Here is a 27,648-nt window from a genome sequence, read left to right as displayed (position 1 = left end):
AAAAATTGAAATGGAAATACCTTCCAAACTCACTCTTGAAGGCTAGCATTTCCTTGATTTCAAAACCCAGATAGGGACACAACAAAAAAAAGAAAACTATAGACCAATATTCCTGACGAACAGTGATTTAAAAATTTCAACAAAATACTAGCAGATCAAATCAAATGGTACCTCATAAAGATCATTCACCATAAACAAGTGGAATTTAACCCAGAGATGCTGAGGTGGTTCCTTAGACACAAGTCAATAAACTTAATATATCACAAAAACAGAATGAAGTTTCAATATCATATGGTCATCCCAATACACATAAAAAAACCATTCAATAAAATTTGGCAACTATTCACAATAAATACCTTAAATAAATTAGAAGGAACAAAATAAAAGGAACCAATTTCAATACAATAAAGGCTGTGTACAACAGATTTATGACCAACATTATACTGAATGGTGACAAGGTGAATGAATTTCCTCTAGGTCTGGAACCAGACAAGGATGTCCACTCTCATCATGCTTATTCAATACAGTTTAGAACTTTAGTCCTGAGCAATTAGGCAAGAGAAAGAAAGAAAAGACATACAAATAGGAAGGAAGGAAGTCAAATCATCCTTATTGCAGATGACATGATTCTACACATAGAGAAACCTAATGACTCCATCAAGAGACTATCAGAAATGATAAACAAATTCAGTAAAGCTGCATGACACAAAATCAACAAGCATTTTTGTATACCAACAATGAACTGCTATGAAATAAATTATAAGGGCAATCCCATTTACAACGCCTAGGAAAAAAAAATAAAATACTCTGGAATAAATTTAACCAAGGATGTGAAAGACCTATACAATGGACAATATAAAATACCAATGAAAGAAATTTAAGATGCCACACAAAGAAATGAGAAGACCTTCTGTGTTCCTGGATTAGAAGAATTAACATTATTTATATATTTGTACTATCCAAAGCAATTTACAGATTCAATGCAACCCCCATCAAAATAACAATGACATTCTTCTTAAAACTAGGAAAACAATCCTAATTGGAATTGGAAGCACACAAGACCCTGAATATCCAAAACAATCTTCAACAAAAAGAGCAACTTCCAGGCATCACAATATCTAATTTTAAGGCATGCCTCAGAGCTACAATCAATGCAGTATGATACTTGCTAAAAAAGAGGTATATAGGACCATGGAACAGAGATCCCAGAAATGGTTCTACCCATCTATAAGCAAATGGTTCTCAACAAAGCTACCCAAAACATATTCTGGAGAAAGAACAGTTTTTTCAATGCATGCTGCTGAGAAAACTGGATATCCACATGCAACACACTGACCTTCCCGTCTCTCAGTCTATGTAAAAATAAACTCACAAGGGATCCAAGATCTAAATGTAAGACCTGAAACAAAGAAGTGCTATAAGAAAACATGGAGGAAACATTTCACAACACTGGCATGGGCAACAGCTTCTTTAATAAGACTCCAAAAATAAAGGCAACAAAAGCGAAAACAGACAAATGGGATTATATCAAACTGAGAGTCTTCTGCATAGGAAAGGAAACAATCAACAGAGTGAAGAGGTAACTGACAGAATGGGAGAAATTATGTGCAAACTCTGCATCTGACAAAGGATTGATATCCAGAATATATAAAATAAATCAAGAAATTCAACAACAAATAAACAATCCAGTTAAGAAATGCATAAAGGATATTTCTAGGGCAGGACCAGCACTGTAGCACAGTAGGCTAAGCCTCTGTCTGCAGTACTGGCTCCCATGTGGCTCCCGGTTCCTGTTCTGGCTGCTCCTCTTCCAATCCAGCTCTCTGCTTAAGACCTGGGAAGGCAGTGGAGGATGGCCCAAATGCTCAAGGCCCTCCACCTATGGGGGAGACCTGGAGGAAGCTCCTGGCTCTTGGCTTTGAAATGGCCCAGTGGGGGCCAATTTGAAGAGTGAACCAGCGGATGGAAGACTTTCTGTCTCTTCCTCTCTGTCTGTAATTCTGCCTCTCAAATAAAGTTTAAAAAAAAATAAAGTTAAAAAATTTAAAAAAAATGCGAAGGACATTTCTTGAAAAAAATATAAATGGTCAAAAAAAAAAAAACATGAAAAATGCTCAATAGCATGACTATTAGGAAATACAAATCAAAACCCCATACATTAGATATCATCTCAGTCTCATTGTGAATGGCTATTATAAAAAGATAAAAAATAACAAATGCTGTTGATGATGTAAAGAAAAGGGAACACTTATCCACTATTGGTAAGAATGTATATTAGCATAGCCAATATGGGGAACAGTTTCTCAAAAAACCAAAAATAGATATCCTATATAATTCAGAGACTCCAGTCCTGGGTATAAATCAGAAGGAAATGGAATCAGCATATGAAAGAGACAGCAGCACTATTCACAATAGCCAAGATATGGAATCAGCCTAAGTGTCCAACAGTGAATGAATGGATAAAGAAAATGTGCTAAAGATACACAAATGGAATATAATTCAGATATAAAAAAAGAATGAAACCCTGTCATTTGCAGCAAAATGGCCAGAAATGGAGGGCATTATGTTAAGTGAAATAAGCCAGAGGTAGAAAGAAAAATACTGCATGTTCTCCACATGTGGAAGATGTAAAAATATAAAAATAACATGAGTCTCAATGCAGAAGAGTGATTACTAGCGGCTGGGAAGGAAGTGGGTTAGGTACTGGGTACCGAAATCCAGTTAGAAAAAGGAGTAAGTTCTGGTGTTCCACAGCACCACGGAAGGGTGCCTACAGTTCACAGTAACATGTACTTCATGAAGAACTAGAGGAGAGGAGCGCAAAGCCTTCCAACGATTTGGGGCCCAATCAGGGAGACAGGACTAGACTGATTGTATTCGTGAGCTGGAGACCAAGGCCCCCAATGCCCCTACCTGATCTCACCTATATTCACCCACCTGCCAATCAGAGTATATAGCCACTCCCCTTATGGAAGTAGAAAAGAGGAGCAGAGCACGCTGGGCCCACCCTGCTCTCCTGTGCGCCTCTTGCACACTGCCCGTTTTGGCCACTGCTCCTGCCCACGGGCGTTTGACCTGTAGACCCCTCCACGTAGCTCCTGGTCTGACTCTGAGATTCTGGTATGAAATTTCCCATTTACCCCTCAAAGGCCCCTCCCCTTTGATAAAGCCCTTACATTACTGTGTATTTCTCATTCCCTAGATAAATCTTGAACCTCACCATCCTGTCTGCTTCATTTGAGCCATTACTTAGAGCTCTTAGACATCAAGGACTCCAAAAATATTAATTTTAGCATACATTAGCTGATAACATTTGGTGACCACAAAGGGACTACTTATTTAATCTGTTTAAAAACTGCTGACATGGTAAGGAACCTTCCAACGGCTTCACAAGGCTTCTCATTTCTGAAAATCTCTCTGCATCCCAGCCTTGGCAACATGGTAAGGAACTTTCAAACGGCTCCACAAGACCTCTAAGTTCTGAAAATCTTTCTGCATGGCAGCCTCTCTTCTCTCAGCGCTCATGACTTCCCTCAGAAATGGGCTTTGTTAGCAAACACGAGGTTTCATCTCTCAGGAAACGTGTCTGAGCAAACGCACAGGGGTTTTGCTTCAGGTCAAGCTTTCTCTCAATGCTTATGGTTTCAGAAAGGGGTTGTAAAAAATGCAAGGATTTTTTTTTGGTGTTTCCCATTTCAGTAGCTTCAAGAGGATGGGATATTAGCATTAATGGAATTTGGGCAGAAAGGTGGGAGAAATATGCTAGCGGAAGGCCAGTTTGTAGTTTATCGATACATAATAGTTTCCAAGTTGTTTGGATGTATTTTTAAAATTTTTTTTTTTATTTTTTGACAGGCAGAGTGGACAGTGAGAGAGAGAGACAGAGAGAAAGGTCTTCTTTTACTGTTGGTTTACCCCACAATGGCTGCTGCGGCTGGCACGCTGCAGCTGCACAGCGCTGATCAGAAGCCAGGAGCCAGGTGCTTCTCCTGGTCTCCCATGGGGTGCAGGGTCCAAGGACTTGGGCCATCCTCCACTGCACTCCCGGGCCACAGCAGAGAGCTGGAATGGAAGAGGAACAACTGGGACAGAACCGGCACCTCAACCGGGACTAGAACCTGGGGTGCCGACGCCACAGGCGGAGGATTAGCCTAGTGAGCCGCGGCGCCGGCCTTGTGATGTATTTTTAAGGACATTTTATATTTTCTAAGGAAATAACTTGAAACAAAGCTGTTTCACGGAATGGATTTAGGTTTACCAAACAATTGCCTTGCTGCAGGTTCTCTGATTTTCCAATCAGGCATGCTTTCAATTGGTAATTTTGGGTGGGAGAGCAGCTTCTGTTGCCTATTAACTTTTAGTGTCAGGAAGGCAGAACATCAAACAGGGCAGAGGTTCCACTTCCTGCTGCGGAGGGTGAACTTCCGTCCTGAGATGGTGGCCTCCATCAGAAACACATGGTTGCCAAGATGGCAGCTCCCAAGGAGGACATACAGTTGCCAAAAGGTAGCTCCCAGGAAGACTTCCATCATTCCCAGAAGATGGGCAAAAGACTCCACCCCAAATGGCAGCCCCAATGACTGGCCACGTGGTATATGTCTGGTTGCCCAAGTGGCTATTTATTTAGTTTGTTATTTTCTTGGCTGTTGACCAGATGGTGGAATTCTTGGGTTCCTGGTTTTTTTAATTTTAGTGTATTATGTTATGACTATGTGCCAGAAGGTGGAATTCTTGGATTCCTGGTCTTTTTTTTTTTTTTTTTTAAGCTGTAGTTTGCTATGTTATGACTATGAAGTGGAAAGTGAAATTCTTGAATTCCTGTACTTTTTATTTTAGCTTGTTATGTTATGGCTATGCACTGGTTCTGAAACTCTTGGATTCCTATTTTTTCCCCATTTTTAATTTTAGTTTTTATTTTAAGGCTATGAACTGGAATTTGTGGGCACCCTGAGATATGGTACACCAGGGGTGGCGTTTTCTCTTTGGTCTCTTGAGGTTTGGTATCTCAGGCACAGTGGGCCTTCCAAAATTTCATCTCAGACCAGGCTGCTTTCTTTTTGGCCTCCTGAGATTCAGCACCTCAGGAATGGTCTGGAATGGTGTTTCTCAGACTAAGCAGTATTTCCCCTTTTTATGTTGGTATGGTATCTGGCTTTACAATGATTTACTTAAAAAAAAAAAAAAGAAGAAGAAGAAAAAAATTTAGAATCCCCTCAGTGGGATGCGTAGAATAATGGACCCCATTTCATGTACAAATGGAGACTCTGAGGTGTCAAAATTATAGCTAATACAATGTATCAAGTCACATGCCTAAGGATAATTAAGCTCACAAAGAGCTGTGTTTCCTTTCATCTTCTCAGGTCCTACAAAAGGCTGTGTAGTTCTGTGGAGTTACCTGTAGGGGTACAGTTTGAAAACTTGCCATGGGATCCCAAATCTCCATGAGCTGAATGGTAAAAATAGAGTTTTAAGAGTTTAATGATCATATAGAAAGGATTACTTAGTGATCATATAAATAGGATTAAATGTTTAGTAATAATAAATAGGATTAAAAAAAGGGAGGTAAGGTTCCAACATGGGAAGCAGTCCATACAGCAGACTCATAGGATGTCAATCACTTAAAGTAGCATACTGACCTCCAGAGTCATCTCTTAAGGCATTCTGGTCTGGCTGAAAAGCCCACAAGAGCATCTCAGGCATGGAAAGCCAGGACACTGTGGCAAAAAGTGTCGCTTCATGAAGGACTTCTGTGCGTGAGACCCCAGTTGAAAGAAGTGCTCATCAAAGAAGGAGGTACTTTTCTCTGAAGGAAGGAGAGAATTTCCACACTGCTCATGGCCTTATCTAAATACTGATGGCGTTTATGGATTCAAAAAGCTTCCACAGCCTAGGCAGCTCATGTCTAGAGCCTTGGGTGATCACTGATGTCATATATAAGAGTGTGAAATGTTAAATTAATGTCAGTAGTCACTGTGTACTAACTTCCCATGCAGGCCCTCTGTCCTCAGAGTTGAATTGTGAGAGTCAATGGTAAAACTTGGTCTCAAAGATTTACTTTATTTTAGTGTATGAAGTAGACAATATTCTTATGTCTCATAAGTTTTTGTTATTTCTAAATGTTCAACTACATTGCTGTATTCTTTTTTAAATTTTATTTTTATTTATTTGACAGGTAGAGTTATAGACAGAGAGAGAGACAGAGAAAGGTCTTCCTTCCATTGGTTCACCCCCCAAAATGGCCGCTACGGCCAGTGCTGTGCTGATCCGAAGCCAGGAATCAGGTGCTTCTTCCTGGTCTCCCATGCTGGTGCAGGGCCCAAGCATTTGGGCCATCCTCCACTGCCTTCCCAGGCCACAGCAGAGAGCTAAACTGGAAGAGGAGCAACCAGGATTAGAACCTGGTGCCCATATGGGATGCTGGTGCTGCAGGCGGAGGATTAGCCAAGTGAGCCACGGCGCCGGCCCTCCATTGCTGTATTCTTAAACGTTTCTTTATTTAGTTAAGTTTCTCAAACATGGACTCTTGGAACCATGTCTCCCTGTAATACTCCTATCTTGCCTGTTTTAAAGTCAAATGGAGCGTACACAAAATGGTTAAAGGCCTTAAGGCTAATGAGGCAGCTATTTCAATAAATTCTACTGTGTTAAACCCTTACCTGAAGGGTGTTTTCTAATGTATCCATTAAGTTCAGAATCTAGCAAAACTAGAATACAGAGTTTCTCCAACAAAAGCGCAGTTTTCTAAACAAGAGGTAGACTACCTGGGATATGTTCTAGCCCCAGGAAAGCGTGCTCTTTCAGTCAAGAGAAAGAAAGCTGTTCTATTTATATAGGATGACCAAAGACAAAAAAGCAGCTAAGGACATTGATTTCTGAGAATGGCAGGATTTCGTAGAATATGGGTTCCAGGATTTGGATTAAAAGCCAAGCCTTTGTATGAAGCTTTAAAAGGCCCTGAAGTAGATCCACTTTGCTGGACAGGGGAGCTACAAAAGGTGTTCCTAAGAATTAAAGAGCTTTTAACAGAGCTCCAGCATTAGGAATTCCCGAGTATGGCCTTCACCTTGTTTATAGAAAGATCCCCTTCAGACCAGTTGCAGCCTAAATGGAAGGGACGACCCTACCTCTGAGGTAGGTATATTTACAGGGCATCCCAAGCTGGTAATATCTCAAGGATTAAACTTCTACCTCTTGAGTCTTCGAAGGTGAACTCAAAAGACACATGTTTATTCTTGTGAGCCAACTGAAGATTTTAAATACATCTTCAAAAAGCAAAAAGATAAGTAAACCTTCTGCTTTTATCACATCAAGACTGCTGCACTTTAAGACAGACATGTTGTACCTACTTCTTCTTTTGATTCGCTCTGGGAGCTGTTATTGGCAAGAAAACTCCTTAGTGGATTCTTCTATTATAATCCTCTATGCTCAGGCCAAATGGATTTATAATCTACATAAGGATACCCTATCACCACCTGCTATCTGGGATTCTATAACATATGTTCTATTCTTCTTAAGGAGCACTCCAGTTACAACTTGTTTCGTTCCAGTTTTACTTATGCTGATTGATTAACTTGCATGTTTCAGAACTCAATGACTTCTGGGAGTAATGATAAGCATGCAAGGGACATAGCCATTAGCAGTGACCAAGAGTGCTCCAGCTCATGAAATGAATTCATTAGATGAGACAGGAGGAGCTTTCCGGACCCACAACAGGCAGGGACTATGTACCTCATCAGCAGGAAGTAGCTACAAAAGATATGATGAGTCTACATCCTTCAGTATCTCCTTAAGATTAAGGGTCTGGAATCTCTGAAGGGGGAATGATACGGGACCCAGTCAGGGAGAGAGGATTAGACTGATTAGATTTATGAGCTGGAGACCATGCCCTCTTCTGCTCCTACCTGATCTCACCTATATCCACCCACCTGCCAATCAGAATACATAAGCACTCCCCTTTTAGAAATGGATAAAAGGGGCCAGGTGGCATAACGGGTAAAGCTGCCACCTGCAGTGTCAGGATCCCAGATGGGCACCAGTTCATGTCCCAGCTGCTTCACTTCCAATCTAGCTCTCTGCTATGGTTTGGGAAAGTAGTAGAAGATGTCCCAAATCCTTGGGCCCTTGCACCTGTGAGGGAGACCTGGAAGAAGCTCCTGACTCCTGGCTTCGGATCGGCGCAGCTGACTTTGGATTGGCACTGCTCTGGCCATTGCAGCCAACTGGGGAGTGAACCAGCGGATGGAAGACCTCTCTTTCTCTCTCTCTCTGCCTTTCCTTCTCTCTGTGTAACTTTGACTTTCAAATAAATAAATAAATCTTTAAAAAAAAAAAGTGGCTAAGAGGCCTAGGGCATGCTGGGCCTGCCCTACTCTCCTTGCATCTCTTGTGTGCCGCCCATGTTTGCCTCTGTTCTTGCCCCTGTGGCTCCTCTGTGCTCTGGACTGCACACTCCTGCACATGGCCCCTGGTCCGACTCTGAGATCCTGGTATGGAATTTCCCATTTACCCTTCTTAGGCTCCTCTCCCTCTTCTGCATATTTTTCTCACTCTCTAAATAAATCTTAAACCTTTTTCTTTTTTAAAGATTTACTTTATTTATTTGAAAGTCAGAATTACAAACAGAGAGAAGGAGCGGCAGAGAGAGAGAGGTCTTCCATTTGCTGGTTCACTCCCCAATTGGCCGCAATGGCTGGAGCTGTGCAGATCTGAATTCAGAAGCCAGGAGCCTCCTCTGGGTCTACCATGTGGATGCAGGGCCCAAGGACTTGGGCTATCTTCCACTGCCTTACCAGGCCATGGCAGAGAGCTGGATCCAAAGTGGAGCAACCAGGACCCGAACTGGCACCCACATGGGATGCTGGCACCATAGGCGGTGGCTTTACCCGCTACCCACAGCACCAGCCCCTAAATCTTAAACCTTACCTTGTTGTCTGCTTCATTTGAGCCAGTCATTGGAATTCTTGACTAAATAAATGACAAGGACCCCCAAAATATTAATGTTAGTGTATGCTAGCCAATAACACCAACAGAAAGGATAGACAGAAATATCCCTGATGTGATCAGCACATACTGCATATGTGTGTTGAAATATCTGACTGTTCCCCCCAAATATGCACATAATAATGGTAATCCAAAATGCTAATTGCTTTTAAATTTCCATAATATTGACCATCATTGAGTTCTTCTGCACAAGTCTACAGAATTTATTATGTGTGACATGAGAGAGTAATTATTACCCCCTTTTGGTAAGGAATGACTTATTTATCCAAATGATCACAAAGGACACATATCACATAAACTGATCAGGCAAAACTAGGACAGAATAGGCTTACATGTAGCCTTCTGCTTTGCCTCAGTAATCCAATTCCTATGACAGAGGTCAAGGGAAGCTCACTCTTACTGAAAACAGGAAGAGCAAATTCCTAAAGCTTCCATAAGCACTGAAAAAAATTCACACTTCTCATAGGACAAAATGTTCTCCTTATTACCAGTACTATGATACTCAGCACACTGAAAAACTGAACAGCAGAATTAAGAAACATATAATTTTAAAAATAAGCCATGATCAAATATTAGTATCAATAAAGACCTGAGCTCTTCTAAAAGCACTCTGTAACATAAAACTCAGCAGTAACCGGAGTGGCCTGTCCCTTTTAGGGTGGAAATTATCTCTATTTGAATAATTAAAAGAGTAGCTATGAGACGTTAAATGACTCCTTTCCAGTAAGAAAGGCAAAAGTGTATCCCTTACCTGCCTTCAAAGTATAAAGAATGAGAGTACATTTAGAAAATAATAGGTTAGAACTTTGAGCAAATAATTGAATCTAAATAAAAGTAAGTATTTTGATAACAGGTCAAATATGCCTATTGTATAAAATAATGAAGATCTTAAGCTAAATGGGAAAAAAATAGTTGCCTTCTGGTATTTAAGGAGGAAATATTTTTTCTGTGGAAATTTTTAAAAGCCATATCCAGGAAAAAGAAAGAATGGCATCGAATATCACATACTTTGTCTCTACAAAATATAAGGAAAGGATAACTAAAATATATCAAACTTCTTATTTGGGCCTAAAATTGACTCAAAATTATTTTCTCATAGTTTCAATGAAGATTTCAACTCTTTACTGTTGAAACTTAAAATATAATCAAAGGTTTTATTTAAAATATTGCTGTTAAACATTAGGGTTTTTTTTTTTTTTTTTCCTCCCTGACTCAGGATATAAAGGAACACTGTGTTGGCTTTTCTCCTAAATTTGCATTTCTTAAGAACAGTACATGTAATAGATTGTACATGTATAGATCGCTTCTAAGCTGAAGTATTTTTAAATTTATGGATCTTCTTTAAAATTGAATAGATCACATTTCAAGTACTTTCAAATTGGAGTTCACAAATCTTAGGCAGCTGAGGGGGAAAAAAAAATCAGTTTTGGAAGAGCAATTTTCTCCATCCTGATTGTGCTGATTTAGTTTACCAGCTCACATTTACTTGTTTACCCTGCACTGCTCACAAAATAATACATGTTTTCCATGTTCCATGACATGAGAAAAACTTTTTTTTTTACTTCCTTGGCAGCTTGTACTGGACTTGAGAGTCTTCTCTCAATACAAAAGAACAAACATTAAGCACTTTAACGTCATTGCTTCTTAGAAGAGGAAAGTGGAAAACAGTAAGGGGCGAATGACCCAAATGCCTGAGATGTATTCACAACAGTTGAATTAGGAATCTGGCTCCTGGTCAAACACATCCATATATTTTATGCAAAACTGCCTTTCATTTTTAAAAGAATCATATGGAAATTAATTTCCATTTCAAACTGAAACCACACAGATTAAACCATCAATATAGAAAATCAATATTCTATCAACTAGCATCAGAAATCTCATCTCAGCTATTTATCTTCCTAAGGGATGCTAAAATGAACAAGGAGCTTCTTCTGGGTCTCCCACGTGGGTGCAGGAGCCAAACACTTAGGCAATCTTCCCCTGCTTCTCCCAGGCTATCAGTAGAGAGCTGGAATGCAAGTGGAGCAGCCAGAACACAAACTAGTGCCCATCTTGGATATCGGGGTTGTAGACAGCAGTTTTTTCCACTATGCCACAACGCTGGCCCCATCTGGGGAGTGAACCAGCAGATGGAAAATCTCTCAATCTGTCTCTCCCTCTTTTATTTATTTAAAAGGCAGAGTTACAGAGAGACAGAGAGAAATCCTTCATCTTCTGGCTCACTCCTCAAATGGCCACCATGGGTGGGGAAGGGCCAGGAGCCAGGAGCCTCCTCCAGGTCTCCCACATGGGTGTAGGGACCCAAGCACTTGGGTCATCTTCTGCTGAGTTCCCAGGGACATTATCATTGAGCTGGATAGGAAGCAGAGCAGCCAGGACTCGATCATGTATCACAGGCAGCGGCTTTACCTGCTATACCACAACGCTGGCCTCTAAGAGACACTTTTAAAGCTACCAAAGTGCAAGCTCCCTAACATAATATACCAGGTTTTATACTATCTAGCCACCATCTTTGTAGTCAACATCAGATTTCACAGTTTAACACCAAATTGCTGGTATTTTCCTAATATATCCTGGATTTTGCAATTCACTGTCACCGCTTAGTTTGTTCTCAGCTGGAAATGTTTTTCCCCTTACTTTCTTTTCCATTGTATGCCTGCCAGGTAAACTCCTATTCATCCTAAGGTACAAAACAGGAATTCTCTATAGAACTCTTTCCCCCTTACCACTTCCCTAAGGGAAGATTACGGTGCACATCCTTAGGTTCCTCCAACAACATGACTTTCTCTGTCACTATGCTGATTGTGTTGAATTTTAATTATTCATTTATGTAACTCATTCCATGGAGCTTATGCCTTACCAGACAAACCCCGAGCCTGAAAACAATTCCAGTTCACAAATGAATGAATATCTGACAGAGGCCATTTTAGGCAAAGGAGAAAACACAAACATTATCCTCTAGGTTGATAAGCACAAGATGTTATTGTTTTATTTTGGAATAGGGAGTAGGGTCAATTGAGAGCCTTTTAGGGCGAGCATTGAGACAGAACATCCAACTGTATGAGGACCACATTGGCAGGGCCTGAATCCCAAGCCGTGCACGAGTCAGGAGTCCTGGGAAGCCACTTTAAATGTTCAGATCTGAGTAATGATAGTCTCCCAACTGGCATTGCCTTCTTCCACTGTGTCCTATGGGTTAACATTCATAACACATAATTCCGATCAAATCCTTTTCTTAGTAAGCTTCCTTCAGTACTTTCCCATTGTCAGCAGTATCTTAAAGATATACTGAGTTAGATTAAGGTTCTTCAGAATAAATGGATTTCTTTCTCTTACGTATCCAGTTTACTTGGGCTATTTGTCAAATGTCACTTTGAAATTGTCTTATTCCTACCACTAAACTTGTTACGGTGAAGAGAAGAGGAAAGAACTGTGTCTTACTGTTTTTAACTCTCATCATAATGAATAGGCACATTATAGTCTACATCTATCGAATAGCTTCAAAGTGATTCTGAATGAAATGTGCCATGGGTGGTTTACCTCAGGATAAATAACAGTTAAATTTTAGCTGTTTGCACAAAACCTAACTGCTATTTTCATCAATATATCTGACTGTAAACCACCTTCTGAAAGCAAGAAAAATAGGTGAAAATATTTTAAAATTGTATTATGACGACCTCCTGCCTGTACACTAGCACTCAGTCTTCAACATGTCAAACACAGAAAGCAGAATTTGCACAAAGAGGACTGATACCAAATTTACCCTGTCCTGATGGTTTGTTGTTGTCAAGACAGAACTCACAAACTCAGCTTTCTTTTGTATTTTTATTCTGGCTGCAACTCAGAGGGATTTCTGTTTGTCTTCTCTACCATTTCCCCCAACTCCTTAATCTCTAGTTTACTTGGTCTTATCTTTTGCAAGCAAAAATGGAACTCAAATGGCCTCCTGTACCCTCTTTGAACCGGTTTAATGCCAAAGCAGTTGGAGCCTTTCCTGGCACTTAGTCAGGGAAGCATATTTCACAACACATAAGCAATGTCTTTTGGCACAATTTGCATGAAGCAATTTACTAAACATGAGTCATTTCTCAAGGTGACACCCCTGGTAAACTTCGCTCCAGCACTCAGCCCAGATCTACTCTTTTGCTACCTTCCCAAATTGGTAATTGGTGTATTTAACACTCTTCGCATGTACCTCCCCCAAACAGACTTTTCCCCAATCTGACAAGAAACATGCAGAGTTAAGAGAGTATTAAAAGATCCCACACACTGATTTAATACATGAGTGATACTAGACTAATATAATCCTCCCACACCCCAGCAGTGCCTGGCTAAGGATTCAGTTTAAATCCTTTCAGAATCCTCCTAATTGATCTTTTTAGCACAGCAGTAAACACCCCCATGATTAGTTGATTAGAGTTTAAAACAGCCTTTTTAGATAATTTTAGTAGGAAATGTCTTAAACTCCTCATTTCAAGGAATTCCAAATCATTCAATGCAAAATTCAAAGGACAAGAATTAAACTCCTTTAGAATTAAACCTTTACAAAGGTAGAAGACTGACAGTGGATTCTGATCCTTCTATAAAAAAAGACTTCCAGTCTTTTCGTGTAATGAATTTACAGGATATTAAATTTACCATCCAAGTAGTAGTACAGCTTCACTTTTTCTTTTCCTAGGGACTTGATTCAATTTTCCAGTATAGTTGTGGTAGAACACAACCATGTGAATTAAAAAAAAAAATTCTGAAATTCATATGGAATCACAAAAGATCCAAAACAGACAAAGTGACCCTGAGCAAAACAAAGTGAAGCTGGAGGCATCAAAATATCTGATTTTAAAAACATACTACAAAGTTACTGTAATTAAGCCGGCATGGTACTGGCATAAAAGCTAACACATAGATCAATGGAACAGAACAGAGAGCCGAGAAATTAATCCACATACATACAGCTAGCTGATTTTTAACAAAAATGTGCAGAACATACATTGGAGAAAGGATAGTCTCTTCAATAACTGGTGGTGGTAAACATGGACATATATGTAGAAGAATAAAAATAGAACCTTACCTCTAATCATATTCAAAAAGCAACTCAAGATGGGCCGAAGACCTATATCTAAGACCTGAGACAATGAAACTGGTAGAAGCAAATGTAGGGGAAACATTTCATTGGTGCAAGTGATAACTTTTTGGATAAGATCTTAAAAGCACAGGCAACAAAAGCAAAACTAGAAAAATGAGATTATATCAAACTAAAAAACTTATGTATACAAAGGAAACAATCAATAGAGTGAAGGTACATCTGAAAGAATAAGAGAAAATATTTGCAAGTTATTAACTGGAGCACTAAGCATTGTGTATAAACTATTTTGTTGGCATCCCCGCATGGTTCCTTACTGATTTTTGCTTCCAATTCCTTTCACTCAATTTTCCACATCATCAGCACAGTTAACATTCCTAGGAAGCAGTTCTGATGACCTCACTGTCCTATTAAATGCTTCTCCATGATTCCTATCATTTCTCAAATACAGTCCAAATTCCTCACTTGGTCTTCGAGGTTTTTTATTATCTCTTTGGGTTTTTTTGTTGCCAATTATCATTTTTTCACTAGCAAACTATATTTCAAGGACTCTGAACATTCTGCAGTTTACCAAAGTGGTGTATTTTCTGACTGTTGTATCCTTATATACACATGGATATTCTTTTTGTTCCACATGGTGAACAGAAGAAGAACACAGGGCCCAAGCAAAAATTTCTCTTTAAAACCTGTTTTTAACCTTCTCCACTTCACACCATAACCTGCCCCAGGCAATACCTCAGTTAATATTTCCCTTGTGGGGCTGGTGCTGTGGCACAGTAGGTTAATCCTCTACCTGCGGCACCAGCATCCCATATGGATGCCAGTTAGAGTCCACTGCTCCACTTCCTATCCAGCTCTCTGCTATGGCCTGGGAAAGCAGTGAAAGATGGCCCAAGTCCTTGGGCCTCTGCACCCATGTGGGAGACCTGGAAGAAGCTCCTGGCTCCTGGCTTTGGATTGGCACAGCTCTGGCTGTTGTGGCCATCTGGGAAGTGAATCAGCAGATGGAAGACCTTTCTCTCTGCTTTCTCTCTCATTGTCTGTAACTCTACCTCGCAAATGAATAAATAAAATCTTTTAAAAAAATAATTTCCCTAGTGGTTATATTATAAGTTAAAATGATTTTTGAGGCAAAATTCACAATTAACTATTTTAATTTTAGTGATTTTTATTTATTTAATCAACCTGGAAAACAGAGAAATAAAGAAAGAAACAGAGACAGAAAGAGAGAGATCTTCCATCCACTGGCTCACTCTCCAAATGCCTGGAACAGCCAGGACTGGGACAGGCTCAAGTCAGGAGCCCAGAACTCAATCCAGATCTCCCCCATGGGTAGCACCAACCCAAGTATTTGGACCATCATTTATGGCCTCCCATTGGAAGAGGACCTGAGACACACATAAAGTAAATAACTTAGTAGCGTTTAGTACACTCACAATATTGTGCAATTACTACCTCTATCTAGCTCCAAATAGTCATAACTTTTATTTTACTTCAATATGCCCTAACTAAACCATATATTTGCAAGCACAATACTATACACATAGTAAGAGCTCAATACAGGCCGGCGCCACGGCTCACTAGGCTAATCCTCTGCCTTGTGGCACCGGCACACCGGGTTCTACTCCCGGTCGGGGCGCCGGATTCTGTCCCAGTTGCCCCTCTTCTAGGCCAGCTCTCTGCTGCGGCCAGGGAGTGCAGTGGAGGATGGCCCAAGTACTTGGGCCCTGCACCCCATGGGAGACCAGGATAAGTACCTAACTCCTGCCATCGGATCAGCGCGGTGCGCCGGCCGCAGCGCACCGGCTGCGACAGCCATTGGAGGGTGAACCAACGGCAAAAGGAAGACCTTTCTCTCTGTCTCTCACTGTCCATTATGCCTGTCAAAAAAAAAAAACAAAAACAAAAACAAAAACAAAAAAAACCCTCAATACATTAAGATGGAATTACATATTCAACTGTAGAAAAGCACCTTTAGACTGTATTCCTCCTCAATTTATTATCTAATTTTTGCAAAAAAAAAAAAAAGAGAATTATATCTCACATTCAGGATAGATATGCTAGAAACAAAAGATGGAAGAACTCTCCTTTCAAACTTATATAAGGAAATGGATATTCAGGAATCAAAGTATATAATTCATTTAGCAACAATTTATGATGTCTCAGCAACTATGATAAGTACTGAGAAATACCTCATTGAATAAAATAGACAAAATTCCTGCTCCAAAGCGTACATTCCTATAAAGGAGGAAAGAAAATAAACAGAATAAATTATATCACATGCTATAAAATATTCCAGAAAACAAAATAAAGCAAGGTAATTAGATCAGAAGTTCTAGATAGAGAAGGAGATCCAATTTAAAATGTTAATGCGGGAAGAAAGCGAGATGGAGAACAGGGAGGGGGCTTACTGCTCTAATCTGGGAAGATAGTTAAAAAACCATGGAGAGAGTAAAATCTCAGGTGAGAGTTAGGGAGAAAGCAGCAGAGGAAACTCCATGCAAATTAGAGGGATACATGCAGGGTGTGGATGTGCACAACTCAGGACCAAAGTAGCCTAAAGTCTCAGCACCAGCTTTGGAGAGTGAGGCGAGACCAGACTACAGTGGCCCAAGCCACTGGCAATAAAGCTGCAGGACAGGCCTGGTGTGAGTACGGCTCGGAACCTGTGAGGGACAGTATACCTGCCGACCTAGTGGGAAAAAAAAGGGAACACAATTCTCTCTCCCTGACCACCCAGTACCAGCATCCTGTAACTGAGAGAGAGGGGCAGGTGCATTTGAACATATGTAACAGCTGTGCCGGCTTGTCTCCCTGCGCTCAGCACCCAGCTGAGAGGAGACACCTGGGTCTGTTGGGAGACCTGACAGGTGCAGGGTGCTTGGACTATGTGCTGGGACTGTGAAAATATTGTGGCTGCATGTGGGGGCACAGGGTGTGGCTGGGTCTTTGCTGTGGGTAGCTCCACACACTCAGGGCTCCTATTCCCTGGTGAGGGAAATGTGGGATCCTTGTTGACAATGAGAATTGCACAGATCCTTTGTGTGGTTCTTATGGCAGTGCGAATGAACATTATACCCACTGGGGCTAGTGACCAGGCACTGGTCTCCTCAAAAGAGAAGAGGTGGGCATGAGACTACACCAACAGAGCACATTAAACCTCCCCTCTAATTAAAAAAAAAAAAAAAAAGAGAGAGAGTGATTTACCATGTCCAATGTGGGTGTCATATTGGACACTCCCCTCACCCTGGAGCACTGAACAGAGATCCCTGGCCATACCCAGCACACGTTTCAGGGTACTCACTGAAAGAGCAGACACTGCACTCAGCCACAGAGACATAGTCCAAAGATAAAAGCCATTACAGGGGAAAATAAACCAAGTATCTCTATATAAATGCCTAAAAATAAATGTAGCAATTCAAGAAACAAGAATAAGGAAGAAAATACAATGTCCCCAAAGGAACACAACAACATTTCAATACTAGAAAGTGAAGATGAAGAGATTAAAGAACGGCTGGAAATGGAATGCAAAAATTGATTGTAGGATTACTTTAGAAGTAATCAGAAGTGGCCAGTGCTGCGGCTCACTTGGCTAATCCTCCACCTGTGGCACCAGCACCCCGGGTTCTAGTCCCAGTTGGGGCGCCAGTTCTGTCTCAGTTGCTCCTCTTCCAGTCCAGCTCTCTGCTGTGGCCCGGGAAAGTAGTGGAGGATGGCCCAAGTGCTTGGGCCCTGCACCCGCATGGGAGACCAGGAGGAAGTGCCTGGCTCCTGGCTTCAGATAGGCGCAGCGCACCAGCCACAGCAACCATTTGGGGGGTGAACCAAAGGAAGGAAGACCTTTCTCTCTCTCTCTCTCTCACTGTCTAACTCTGCCTATCAAAAAAAAAAAAAAAAAAAAAGAAGTAATCAGAAGCAAATCTACGAATTAAAGAAATCCACATATGACGTGAATAAAAAATTTCTTCCATAAAAATTGAAATTTTTAAAGAGAAATCAAAATGAAACACTGGAAATGAAGAATTCAACAGATCAAATAAAAAATGTGGTAGAAATTCTTAACAACAGAATTGGTGAGGCAGAAGAAAGAATATCCAAATTAGAAGACAAATCTCTGGAAATTTTAAAGTCAGATCAAAAACAAGAAATCAGAAAACTAAACAGTGTTGGAGATTTATGGATGCTATCAAACAACCCAACATACAGGTCTTAAGAATTCCTGAAGGCATAGAAGGAGAGAATGGATTAGAAAGCCTTTTTAGTGAAATAATTACAGAAAACTTCCCTAATTTGGAGAAAGTGACATCCAAGTACAGGAAGCAGACAGAACTGCTAACAGACATGACAAGAAAAGATCCTCACCACAAAACATTATAGTCAAACTCTCCACAGTAAAACATAAAGAGTCCAAACTGCGCACGAGAGAAATGCCAGATTACTTTCAGAGGATCTCCAATCAGACACAGCTGACTTCTCATCAGAAACCCTACAGGCTAGGAAAAAATGGTGAGATATATTCCAAGTCTTAAGAGGAAAAAAAAAACAAAAAACAAAAAAACTGTCAACCTAGAACACTTTACCCTGCAAAGCTCTCATTTATGAATGAAAGTGAAATAAAGACCTTCCATAACAAACAGAAATTGAAAGAATCTGTCACTGCTCATTCAGACTTAGAAAAGATACTTAAGGATGTGTTACATACAGAAACACAGAAACATGGTCATCCCTACGAAAGTTGGTGAAGGGAGAAAATCTCCAAGTAAAAGTACAAAGGAAATCCAAAGTAAAAAATAGAAATATTTATGGAAAAACAGCAGTGCCAAGTCGCTACTTATCATTAGTCACCTTAAATGTAAATAGACTCAACTCTCCAGTTAAAAGATACAGAATGGCTGAATGGATTAAAAAACAAAACCCATTAATTTGTTGCCTGCAAAAAACACATCTCACCAACAAAGATACATGCAGACTGAACATGGAAGGATGGAAAAGACATTCTGTCAACAGAAACCAAAAAAGAGATGGTGTAGCCATCCTAATATCAGACAAACTAGACTTTTAACACAAAAACTGTTAAAAGAGACAAAGAAGGGCATTATGTAATGATTAAGGGATCAATTCAACAGGAAGATGTGACTATAATAAATGTATAGACACCTAATTACAGGGCACTTGGCTATTTGAAAGAAGTGTTAGTTGATCTAAAGGGATACAAAGACTCCACATAATAGTAATGGGGGAACTTCAATACCCCACTTTCAGCGATGGACCAGTCAACCAGATGGAAAAGCAACAAGGGAATAACAGTTAATTGACACTATAGAGCAAATGGACCTAACGGTTATCTACAGAACTTTTCATCCTACAGTTGCAGAATACATGTTCTTCTTACCAGTGCATGGCACTTTCTCTAAGGTAGACCACAGGCTACCATATCATGCATCTTCTCTGACCACAATGGGATGAAACTGGAAATCAACAACTCAAGAATCTCTAGAACATATGCAAAGACATGGAGACTGAACAGTGGATCACAAAAGAAACCAAAAGAGAAATAAAAAAACTGTTGAGGAACAGTTTTTTTTTTTTTCATACTATTTGTTGAATGAACTTTTTACTTAGAGTTAATCTTCTGTGTATGAAGTTAATTGAAAATAGATTTAGTAAAAAAAAATGAGAATAAGAGAGGGAGGAAGAAGAAGTGGGGGGGGCAGGTATGGTAGGAAGAATCATTATTTTCCTAAAGTTGTATTTATGAAATGCATGAAGTTTGTATACATTAAATAAAAGGTTTCTGGGGGAAAATGTTAATAGGAGTTGGCCCTACAAAGTAGGTGATATGTAGGCAAAGAGTAGAAGGAGGTAAGAAACTGAGCCATGCAAATATCTTGGGGAAGAATGTCCCAAGCAGAGTGAAAGGCCACACAACTAAGGTCCTGCTAATGTGCCTGAGAAAGCAGATGGCCCAAGTCCCTGGGCCTCTGCCACCCACGTGGGAGATCTAGAAGAAGCTCTTGGCTCCTGGTTTTGGTCTGGTCCAGCCCTGTCCACTGCAGCCATTTGGGAAGTGAACCAGTGGATGGAAGACCTCTCTGTCTCTCCCTCTCTGTAATTCTGCTTTTCAAATAAATAAATCTTTTTGTTTCTCTTAAAGAAATCTCTGTTTTAAAGAAAGAAAAGAGATATAAAGGCACAAGGAAACACTTGCTAGTGTGCTTACATAGTAATGGAGTGTGCAGAAGTTCTCTTCAGGGGGCTTCAAATTTCTAAGTGATGCAATAAGCAAAGCAATCAGTACTAAGTGACAATAACAAAGGAAGGATGAGAGGTTGGAGGAGAGAGAGGATGTGAAAAAAATCATTGTAAAAATCATTTTGGACTGTGCTATCACGGTGCTTCAAAATCCTGTGCTGTTCTGCATATCGCCTGTTACCAGTCTATGATAAAACAGCACGGAAACAGAAGTGGCACGACTGGAGAGATGAGTGGATTTGGCTCAGTGCATAGCCCTATTCCTTCTTTTCTTATGTTACAATTTATGCTGAGTATGGCTACTGAATTGCCATTTCATTTCTGTGAAATCTAAGAAAAACACAGGCTTATAGTTTCCTGTTCTTTAAAATTCATTTTTGGAGACGGGCATCTGATGTAGCAGTGAGTCCTAGCTGGGACACCCGCATCCTGTGTTAGAGTGCCTGGTTCGAGTCCTGTTTTCTCTGCTTCCTGCTAATGTACTTCCTAGTACTGGCTGGAGTACGTGGGTCCCTGCCACTCACATGGGAACCTGGACGGAGTTCCAGGCTCCTGCCTTCATCCTGGCCAAGTTCTGGCAGTTGTGGGAATGTGGGATGTGAACAAGTAGATGGAATATCTCTCTGTCTGTCTCCCTCTTTATGTCTGCCTCTTCCCCAGTCTTTCCCTCCCCCTGCTATCTTTGTCTTTCAAATAAAATTAAAAATATATTGTTAAAATGAGTCAATAAATAAAATATCATTTTTCTTAACAATTTACTTTATTTTATTGATCAGGATGAAATAGGATGTGGACTGAAGTTTCCCCACAGATAGACTGAGAAATTCTAATCCAGGATAGTAGGACAGTAACCGAACTGGACTGTGATTGCCAACCAGCATTAAGGGCTCACATGGACTTTGCAGCCATTAGTTTAAAGACCAGTCAGTGGGGCTGGCACTGTGGCACAGCAGATTAAGCCATAGCCTGCAGTGCTGCATCTCATTTGGGTACCGGTTCAAGTCTCGGCTGCTACACTTGTGATCCAGCTCCTGCTAATGCACCTGGGAAAGCTGTAGTCCTTCAGCCCCTGCATGCACATGGAAGACCTGGAAGAAGCTCCTGGTCCTGGCTTCACCCTGGCACAGCCCTGGCCACTGCACCAGTGGATGAAGATCTGAGAATTAACAGTAAAACCTGTCTTCAAACAGTACTTTATACTTCTGTGACTGTGTGGTTGCAAACAGTGGAAATCTCTACTTAGTATGGAGTTGGTCTTCTATATACAAAGTGAATTAAAAATAAATCTTAATGAAAACTGGAATGGGAGAGGGAGTAGGAGGTGGGATAGGAGTAGGTGTGGGAGGACAGGAATGGGGGAAGAAACACTATATTCCTAAAAGCTGTACATATGAAATTTGGATTCATTAAATAAAAACCTTAAAAAATCAATCTCTTTCTCTGTGTGTGTGTGTGTGTCTCCCTCTCTCTGTGTAATTCTGCCTTTCAAATAAAATAAATACATCTTTGAAAAAAAAGAAAAAAAGTCAAGAAATGATGACCCACTGTGAATACAATAGAGTATAAAACTTGAAAAATGCAGATTCTGAAGAAATAATAGTTATCTTGCACTTTAAATACTTTGTGGCAGGATTGTGCTACAAGCAAATGAACAACGTAAATCACAAATATGAAAAATGAACCAAAGTGAAAAGGCTAACTTTCAGGCAGTATCTTTCTATTGTAACTTGTTATTTAAGGGAATACTAATGATTTCTTGTAAATAGGATACAATACTTGTTTCAGATTACTTTTCCTCAGTCCTGTCTGCCAAGAACTCAAACGTAACCAGGATATAGTGTCCCTTCCCAGGTATATTTGCAGGTACGTATGTGATCTTGGAACTCAAAGGTAACAATGATATGACAACTGGATATGGTGGATTCACTTACATTATTTATGCATCTAGACCAGGCCTTAAGGGAGGTCAGTTTTTTAAGAAACCAAGTAGTCTTCCTACTTGTTTCCAAATACATGTGAAAAAAGAAGGGTGTTTGTGCTTCAGCTTTGTTTTTGCCTGGAAATACAATCAGGCAAGAGTTTGTTTTCAAGTAACCCACTGAGTTAAAGGTTTTTGTTTATTTCAAATAAAATATATTTTATTTTCTGTTATTCATACTACCCATCTGTACCACTCTATTCTCTATATCAGATATCCCAACAGAAATACACCTGTTTGGTCCTTTTTTTTTTTTTTTTTTTTTAAGAACAAATCAGCAGGATTGCATGATTTTGCCCAGAAACACTAAGCTGCACATGTGCAGTGCAGAGTCGATGAGAAGGAGGATTTAGCGAAGCTATCATTTTGCTGAGTACGATGAGGCAAGAGAAGGACAAGGAGACAGCACGCAGGAGAGCGATTAGAATGACTAAGATGGGCACTTGACACAGTCGTGAAGACAGCATTCAGGAGGCCTGCAAGCTCCATTTCCTGACGCCAGCTTCCTGCTAGTGCAGACTCTGGGAGGCAGTGGTGACGGCACAAGTAGCTGGGTTCCCACTACCCATATGGGAGACCTAGACTGGGTCCTGGGTCCCAGCTTTGGCCTGACCCTGTCCTGGCCACTGTAGGCATTTGGGGAGTGAAGCAGTAGATAAACACATGCCCTCTGTCTCTCTGCCTTGGAAGGGAGGGGGGAGGGCGGGGGGAGGGGGGAGGGAGAAAAAAGAATGACTGACCATAGAATTCAGGATGGAGATTAGAAGTATGAGAAACAAAAATATTGATAGGATCAACAGCCCCAGAAGGGTTGTGGATTATTGGAATAGGGGATGAACTGGAAAGATGGGAGGTGGTGGTCAGAGGGTAAGATACACACAATTGAGAATATGAAGGAACTGCAGTGATAAGGTGGTTAAAGGAGCAGATTCCAGCAGGACACGAGTTCAAAGAACTGAGAGTCAATGTGCTGAGTGGATCATCTCTGTGGACACTAGAATCACAAAACTTTCAGATTAGAGTGGCCTTGGAGATCATGATAATGACCTGAGAGTCAAAATCAACCAAAAATGAGGAGCAGTGATGGAATGGCATGGGGGGGCTGGAATGTAACTGAAACATGAGATTCAGTTGGAGCATTTCAGGGAAACTCATCACCAGGAGGCATGAAAGGAGAAGATGTCCGTCCCCGCCAGCCCTCCCTCTGCAGGACTTCTGGAAGATGGTGTCCTCAGGAATGACCCCAGGAGTCTGCCACAAAAGAGCTCAAAGAAACAGCTGACTTGTTGACCTGCAGCAGATACAGGAAAGGGACTCAGAAGGTAGAAAACAGGGTCAGAGAAGGGGGTAACCTAGAGCCCTGGGAAGAGCAGAGGGCTCCAGGTATCTAGGACTACTCATGATGACTGGCACAAACGGGGATAAAGCATTTAAGTCCATAAGAGATTGTTTTAGAAATTTACTATTTGGGCCGGCGCTGTGGCACAGCAGGTTAAAGCCCTGGCTTGAAGCGCCAACATCCCATATGGGCGCCAGTTCTGGTCCTGGCTGCTCTTCCAATCCAGCTCTCTGCCATGGCCTGGGAGAGCAGTAGAAGATGGCCCAAATCCTTGGGCTCCTGCACCCACATGGGAGACCCAGAGGAAACTCCTGGCTCCTGGCTTCGGATCTGCACAGCTCCAGCTGTTGCAGCCATCTGGGGAATGAACCAGCAGATGGAAGACCTCTCTCTCTCTGTCTCTACCTCTCTCTCTAATTCTATCTCAAATACATTAAATAAAATAAATCTTAAAAAAAAAATACTATGGACAGTTAGTTTTATGGAACAAAAGGGGGCCTAGGCCTCGGTTACTTGGTTAACCAGAGCTATTTAATCAATGGATTGTATCTGGGTTCTGGATAAGACATGCTGTTGATCATATGCTATCTATCCTCAGTCTATTTCATTTCCAATGGTACTAAACCCAGTAAAACGTAGGTAATGGTAAAAAGATGGCAAATGATGTGGTTATATCATTCCTTATAAATAGTGCTAGTAAAAGATTGCTCACAGAGTAGGTTGGTTGAAAATGAGCATTTTGATTTATGTATTTATTCAAACTGGGTAATGAGACATTATCTATATTAATACTCATTTACTCTACCAATTTTAATTATGTTATATTTAATACCCAGAGAGCTACACATCTGAGACCATCCTGGAAAAGGCTGATCGTTATTAAATTATTTTAATAAAAGTAAATTACTATTAGAATACTTGAAAAGGGCCTTGGGTAGGCATATAATAACAAACTCAGGAATATTTATCAAAGGCTAAAGCAAAAGAATAAGGAACTTCTTCATGGAGGCCTAACCGGTAGACCTCTTAAGTAAGCACTGCCTACTACAATCTAAGAAGAAACTGAAAATGCTTCATAATTCTCTTTACCATATTAAAGAAATGCGGAATAAGAGAAGGAATAAAAAAGAGCGGGACAGGGAAGGAGGAGCAAGAGAAGAGGGAGGTGGAGATTCACAGTGAGAATTCAGAAACGTCACTCTTGCCTGCTTTTCCTGAACACACTTACTGAATGCATATTCTACTATCTTCCTAGTTACTGAAATTTGTGGCAATTAATATTTCTCCTTTGTTGAATCAGATCTTTTCTTCTCCTCCCCTACTCCCCTCTGTTATCAATGTTCCTTGTCAAGATCATACTCATTTTTCCCCCCTGAGATAGATGTTGGCAATGTTTCTCTAGCTCTATCAAACCGGAATGGTATCAACTATCTAATCAGACACCAAAACAAGTGAGTGATTCAAAAGTGGGAAAACACGTGCACTGTAAACTCTGAGGAGCAAAGCAGTAATAGGGTGTGATAAACACAACTGTCTAGTTCAGAGGAATCGAAACTGTCCCTAGAACTGGATTCTATGCTTGTTATACTCTATGTGCCTTTTCAGACAGACCACACTCCCTGCCCTTCTCTCCCTTGGTATGTTTTTCAGGAAGCTGACCTCTCTAGAACTTGCCAAAAGAATTCTTTCCTGCCTTCAAGCCAGAGACATTGGCAAGAAATTAGCAGGAAGGAAAACAAGTTTGGGTGTTTATTCCTTCTTACTCCCGCCTTGCTGGCCATCTGTATCATGGTAGAGGGTGTGCTCACTTGTGTAGAACCACAGCAACGGCCTTGCAGCCCTCTCAGGTGACAACAGTACTATGGGGCCAGAAATACTGCTTCCTTCCCTTGCCCTGCAGATTCGGGGTGATAACTGCTTTCTGTCATTGCTAGTTGCTAGCTCCCGTCTCACCATGCTATGATTTCTAAGTTGTCCCTTTATTAAACCTCTATCAGTTAATCCACTGAGTATGCCATTTGTTTTTGTTAGGAGTGAGACCGATAACAATTTCAAAAGCCCCTCCAGCGCATTTGCAGGGTTAGGTCTACAGAATGCAATCAATTCTCATTCCACATTTCTCAACTTGATTTTAAATCTCTCTTGTCATTTTCCTTAGTGAAAATCCAGCCCTATCTTGTGGAGCTCATTCTTTCATGGCAATAGCATATTATAGCTATTAGACTTACCCAGTTCAGAATGCATAAAGCCTCTTTTGATAACATAGCTTATCAAAATGCAAACAGACGTAGATAATTTCAGGAATTTGCTCATAAAAGGAAGTAGCCTTCTTCAATAAGATCCATCTTACCTCCTTCTCCTTGTTGAGCAACACCAACTGGCTGTCGGTGAGGATGCAATACTTCCGCTGCCATGTTGTGGTCTCAGTGTAGGGGGACTGACCGCAAGACAGGCGGTGGGTAGGTGGTCCTTTAACATCTATGGAGCATAAGAGGAAAACAAAAGTGGAAAACTATTAGGCTTCGTAAATCAGTACTTCAAATCTAAGACTCTTCAAAAACAAATGAAAAAAAAAAAAACCAGCTAAACCTTAACTTGAATTTCCATGGTGAACTGAAATTTTTTCTCTTGAGACTATTAAAATTATTATGAACAGAACAAGGACAATCTGCAGAGGCTCAATCGCTCTGGATGTCAAACGTGACATAGGAGTCACTGGTGAATAAACACTGAAATAATGGAAGGTTGCTGCTGGGCTAAATCAACAGTATTCAAAAGAAAAAGGTGATGCAGACAGGAACACTGGAGACAGCTTTAGAAAGAAGTGGACGTTACATGTCTATTTTGAAAATACTGCTGACCCAGAACTGAGAGAGTAAAATTATTGGCAAACTATGCCTTCAAAATAGCTTTAAACTCTCGAGAATTGGAAAGGTTTAAACTATATTATCATGTTACCACTAGGGGCCAGTAAGATCTTAAAAACAGGGAGATCTTAAAGACAGGGTGGGAGTGCCAACACTAAAAAAATGTCTCAACAATTCCCCAAAGTCTCATTTCCTTAAAATACCAAATTTTTTTTCTTATGTATTATTCACTTGGGCTGCTGTAAACCTTGGTATGTAACTATCAGAACACATTAGATTCATTAAATAAGGCTTCTGTGACAGTTCACTATATATGAAAAGTTCCTTAGCCATGAAGGACTGATTCCTCCCAGGAGTATACTGTGATGATTATTCTAAATGCATTATTTATTACTATTTAGTTATTATGCTAAAGGAGCAAATAAAACTGCAGAAATTAGAAAACAAACACCCATGACAGCAACAGAGCTGTAAATCATAACTAAGCATATTCTATCTATTAGAGAAGTCTTTTTATTACTTGTGCTTTCTGCAGACTTTTTGTCTCTTATCACAGTGTGGCAGGTATTACTGGTATTGACTTCAGGGAAATCCAAATGATTTCCTAGATTGCTTATGCAATAATAAACAAAATATACATAATTATAGCCAGAGTTCTGCAGAAAGTAAGCAACAAGTCACCTAGAGCAGCTAGATGCATGTCTCTCTTCTTACACTCCCTTTCTGTGTGTAATATTATCTTCATTGTTCCTTCTGACTTAATTTCCTATTCTCTCTAAGTTTATCCAAACTTGTTGCTTTGTCTGTTTCGGGGAGCTTATCAACTACTCCCAAGGATAATCCAAGGTCCAAGAACCAGTGTTACTAGGGCTTGGCTAGAAATGATACTAAACCTAATGTTGTTTTTTCCCTTTCCCCCCTTCTTGTTTTTCTGCTTCTAACTCCTCTGCACTTTGCACAGCACCACAGCTGCATCTGTAGAATCTCTAGTTCACATCTATTATCTCTCCTATACCTTAGACTCTCCCCTTGTAATCTAAACATCTTAAAATACTTTATGTTACAACTGGGGCAGGGTTTTGATGTAGTGGTTAAGACATCACTTGGGACACCTGCATCCCATATCTGA

At 40.5% G+C, this 27,648-nt stretch overlaps 1 protein-coding gene across 7 annotated transcripts in view; it reads right to left on the bottom strand.

Moving 5' to 3' along the window:
* The window catches only part of RASAL2 (RAS protein activator like 2), a 419,600-nt gene that overhangs the window by 221,778 nt on the left and 170,174 nt on the right, over positions 1-27,648 (bottom strand). For all 7 annotated transcript variants that reach the window (XM_051856990.2, XM_051856991.2, XM_051856992.2 and 4 more), the window contains exon 2: positions 26,003-26,130. In XM_051856990.2, coding sequence (XP_051712950.2) covers positions 26,003-26,130 — 128 coding nt within the window. The remainder of the gene's footprint in view (positions 1-26,002; positions 26,131-27,648) is intronic.

Source organism: Oryctolagus cuniculus, chromosome 7 (genome assembly GCF_964237555.1).
Source record: "Oryctolagus cuniculus chromosome 7, mOryCun1.1, whole genome shotgun sequence".
Lineage (NCBI taxonomy): Eukaryota > Metazoa > Chordata > Mammalia > Lagomorpha > Leporidae > Oryctolagus > Oryctolagus cuniculus.
This window is presented reverse-complemented; position numbering and strand designations above follow the sequence as displayed.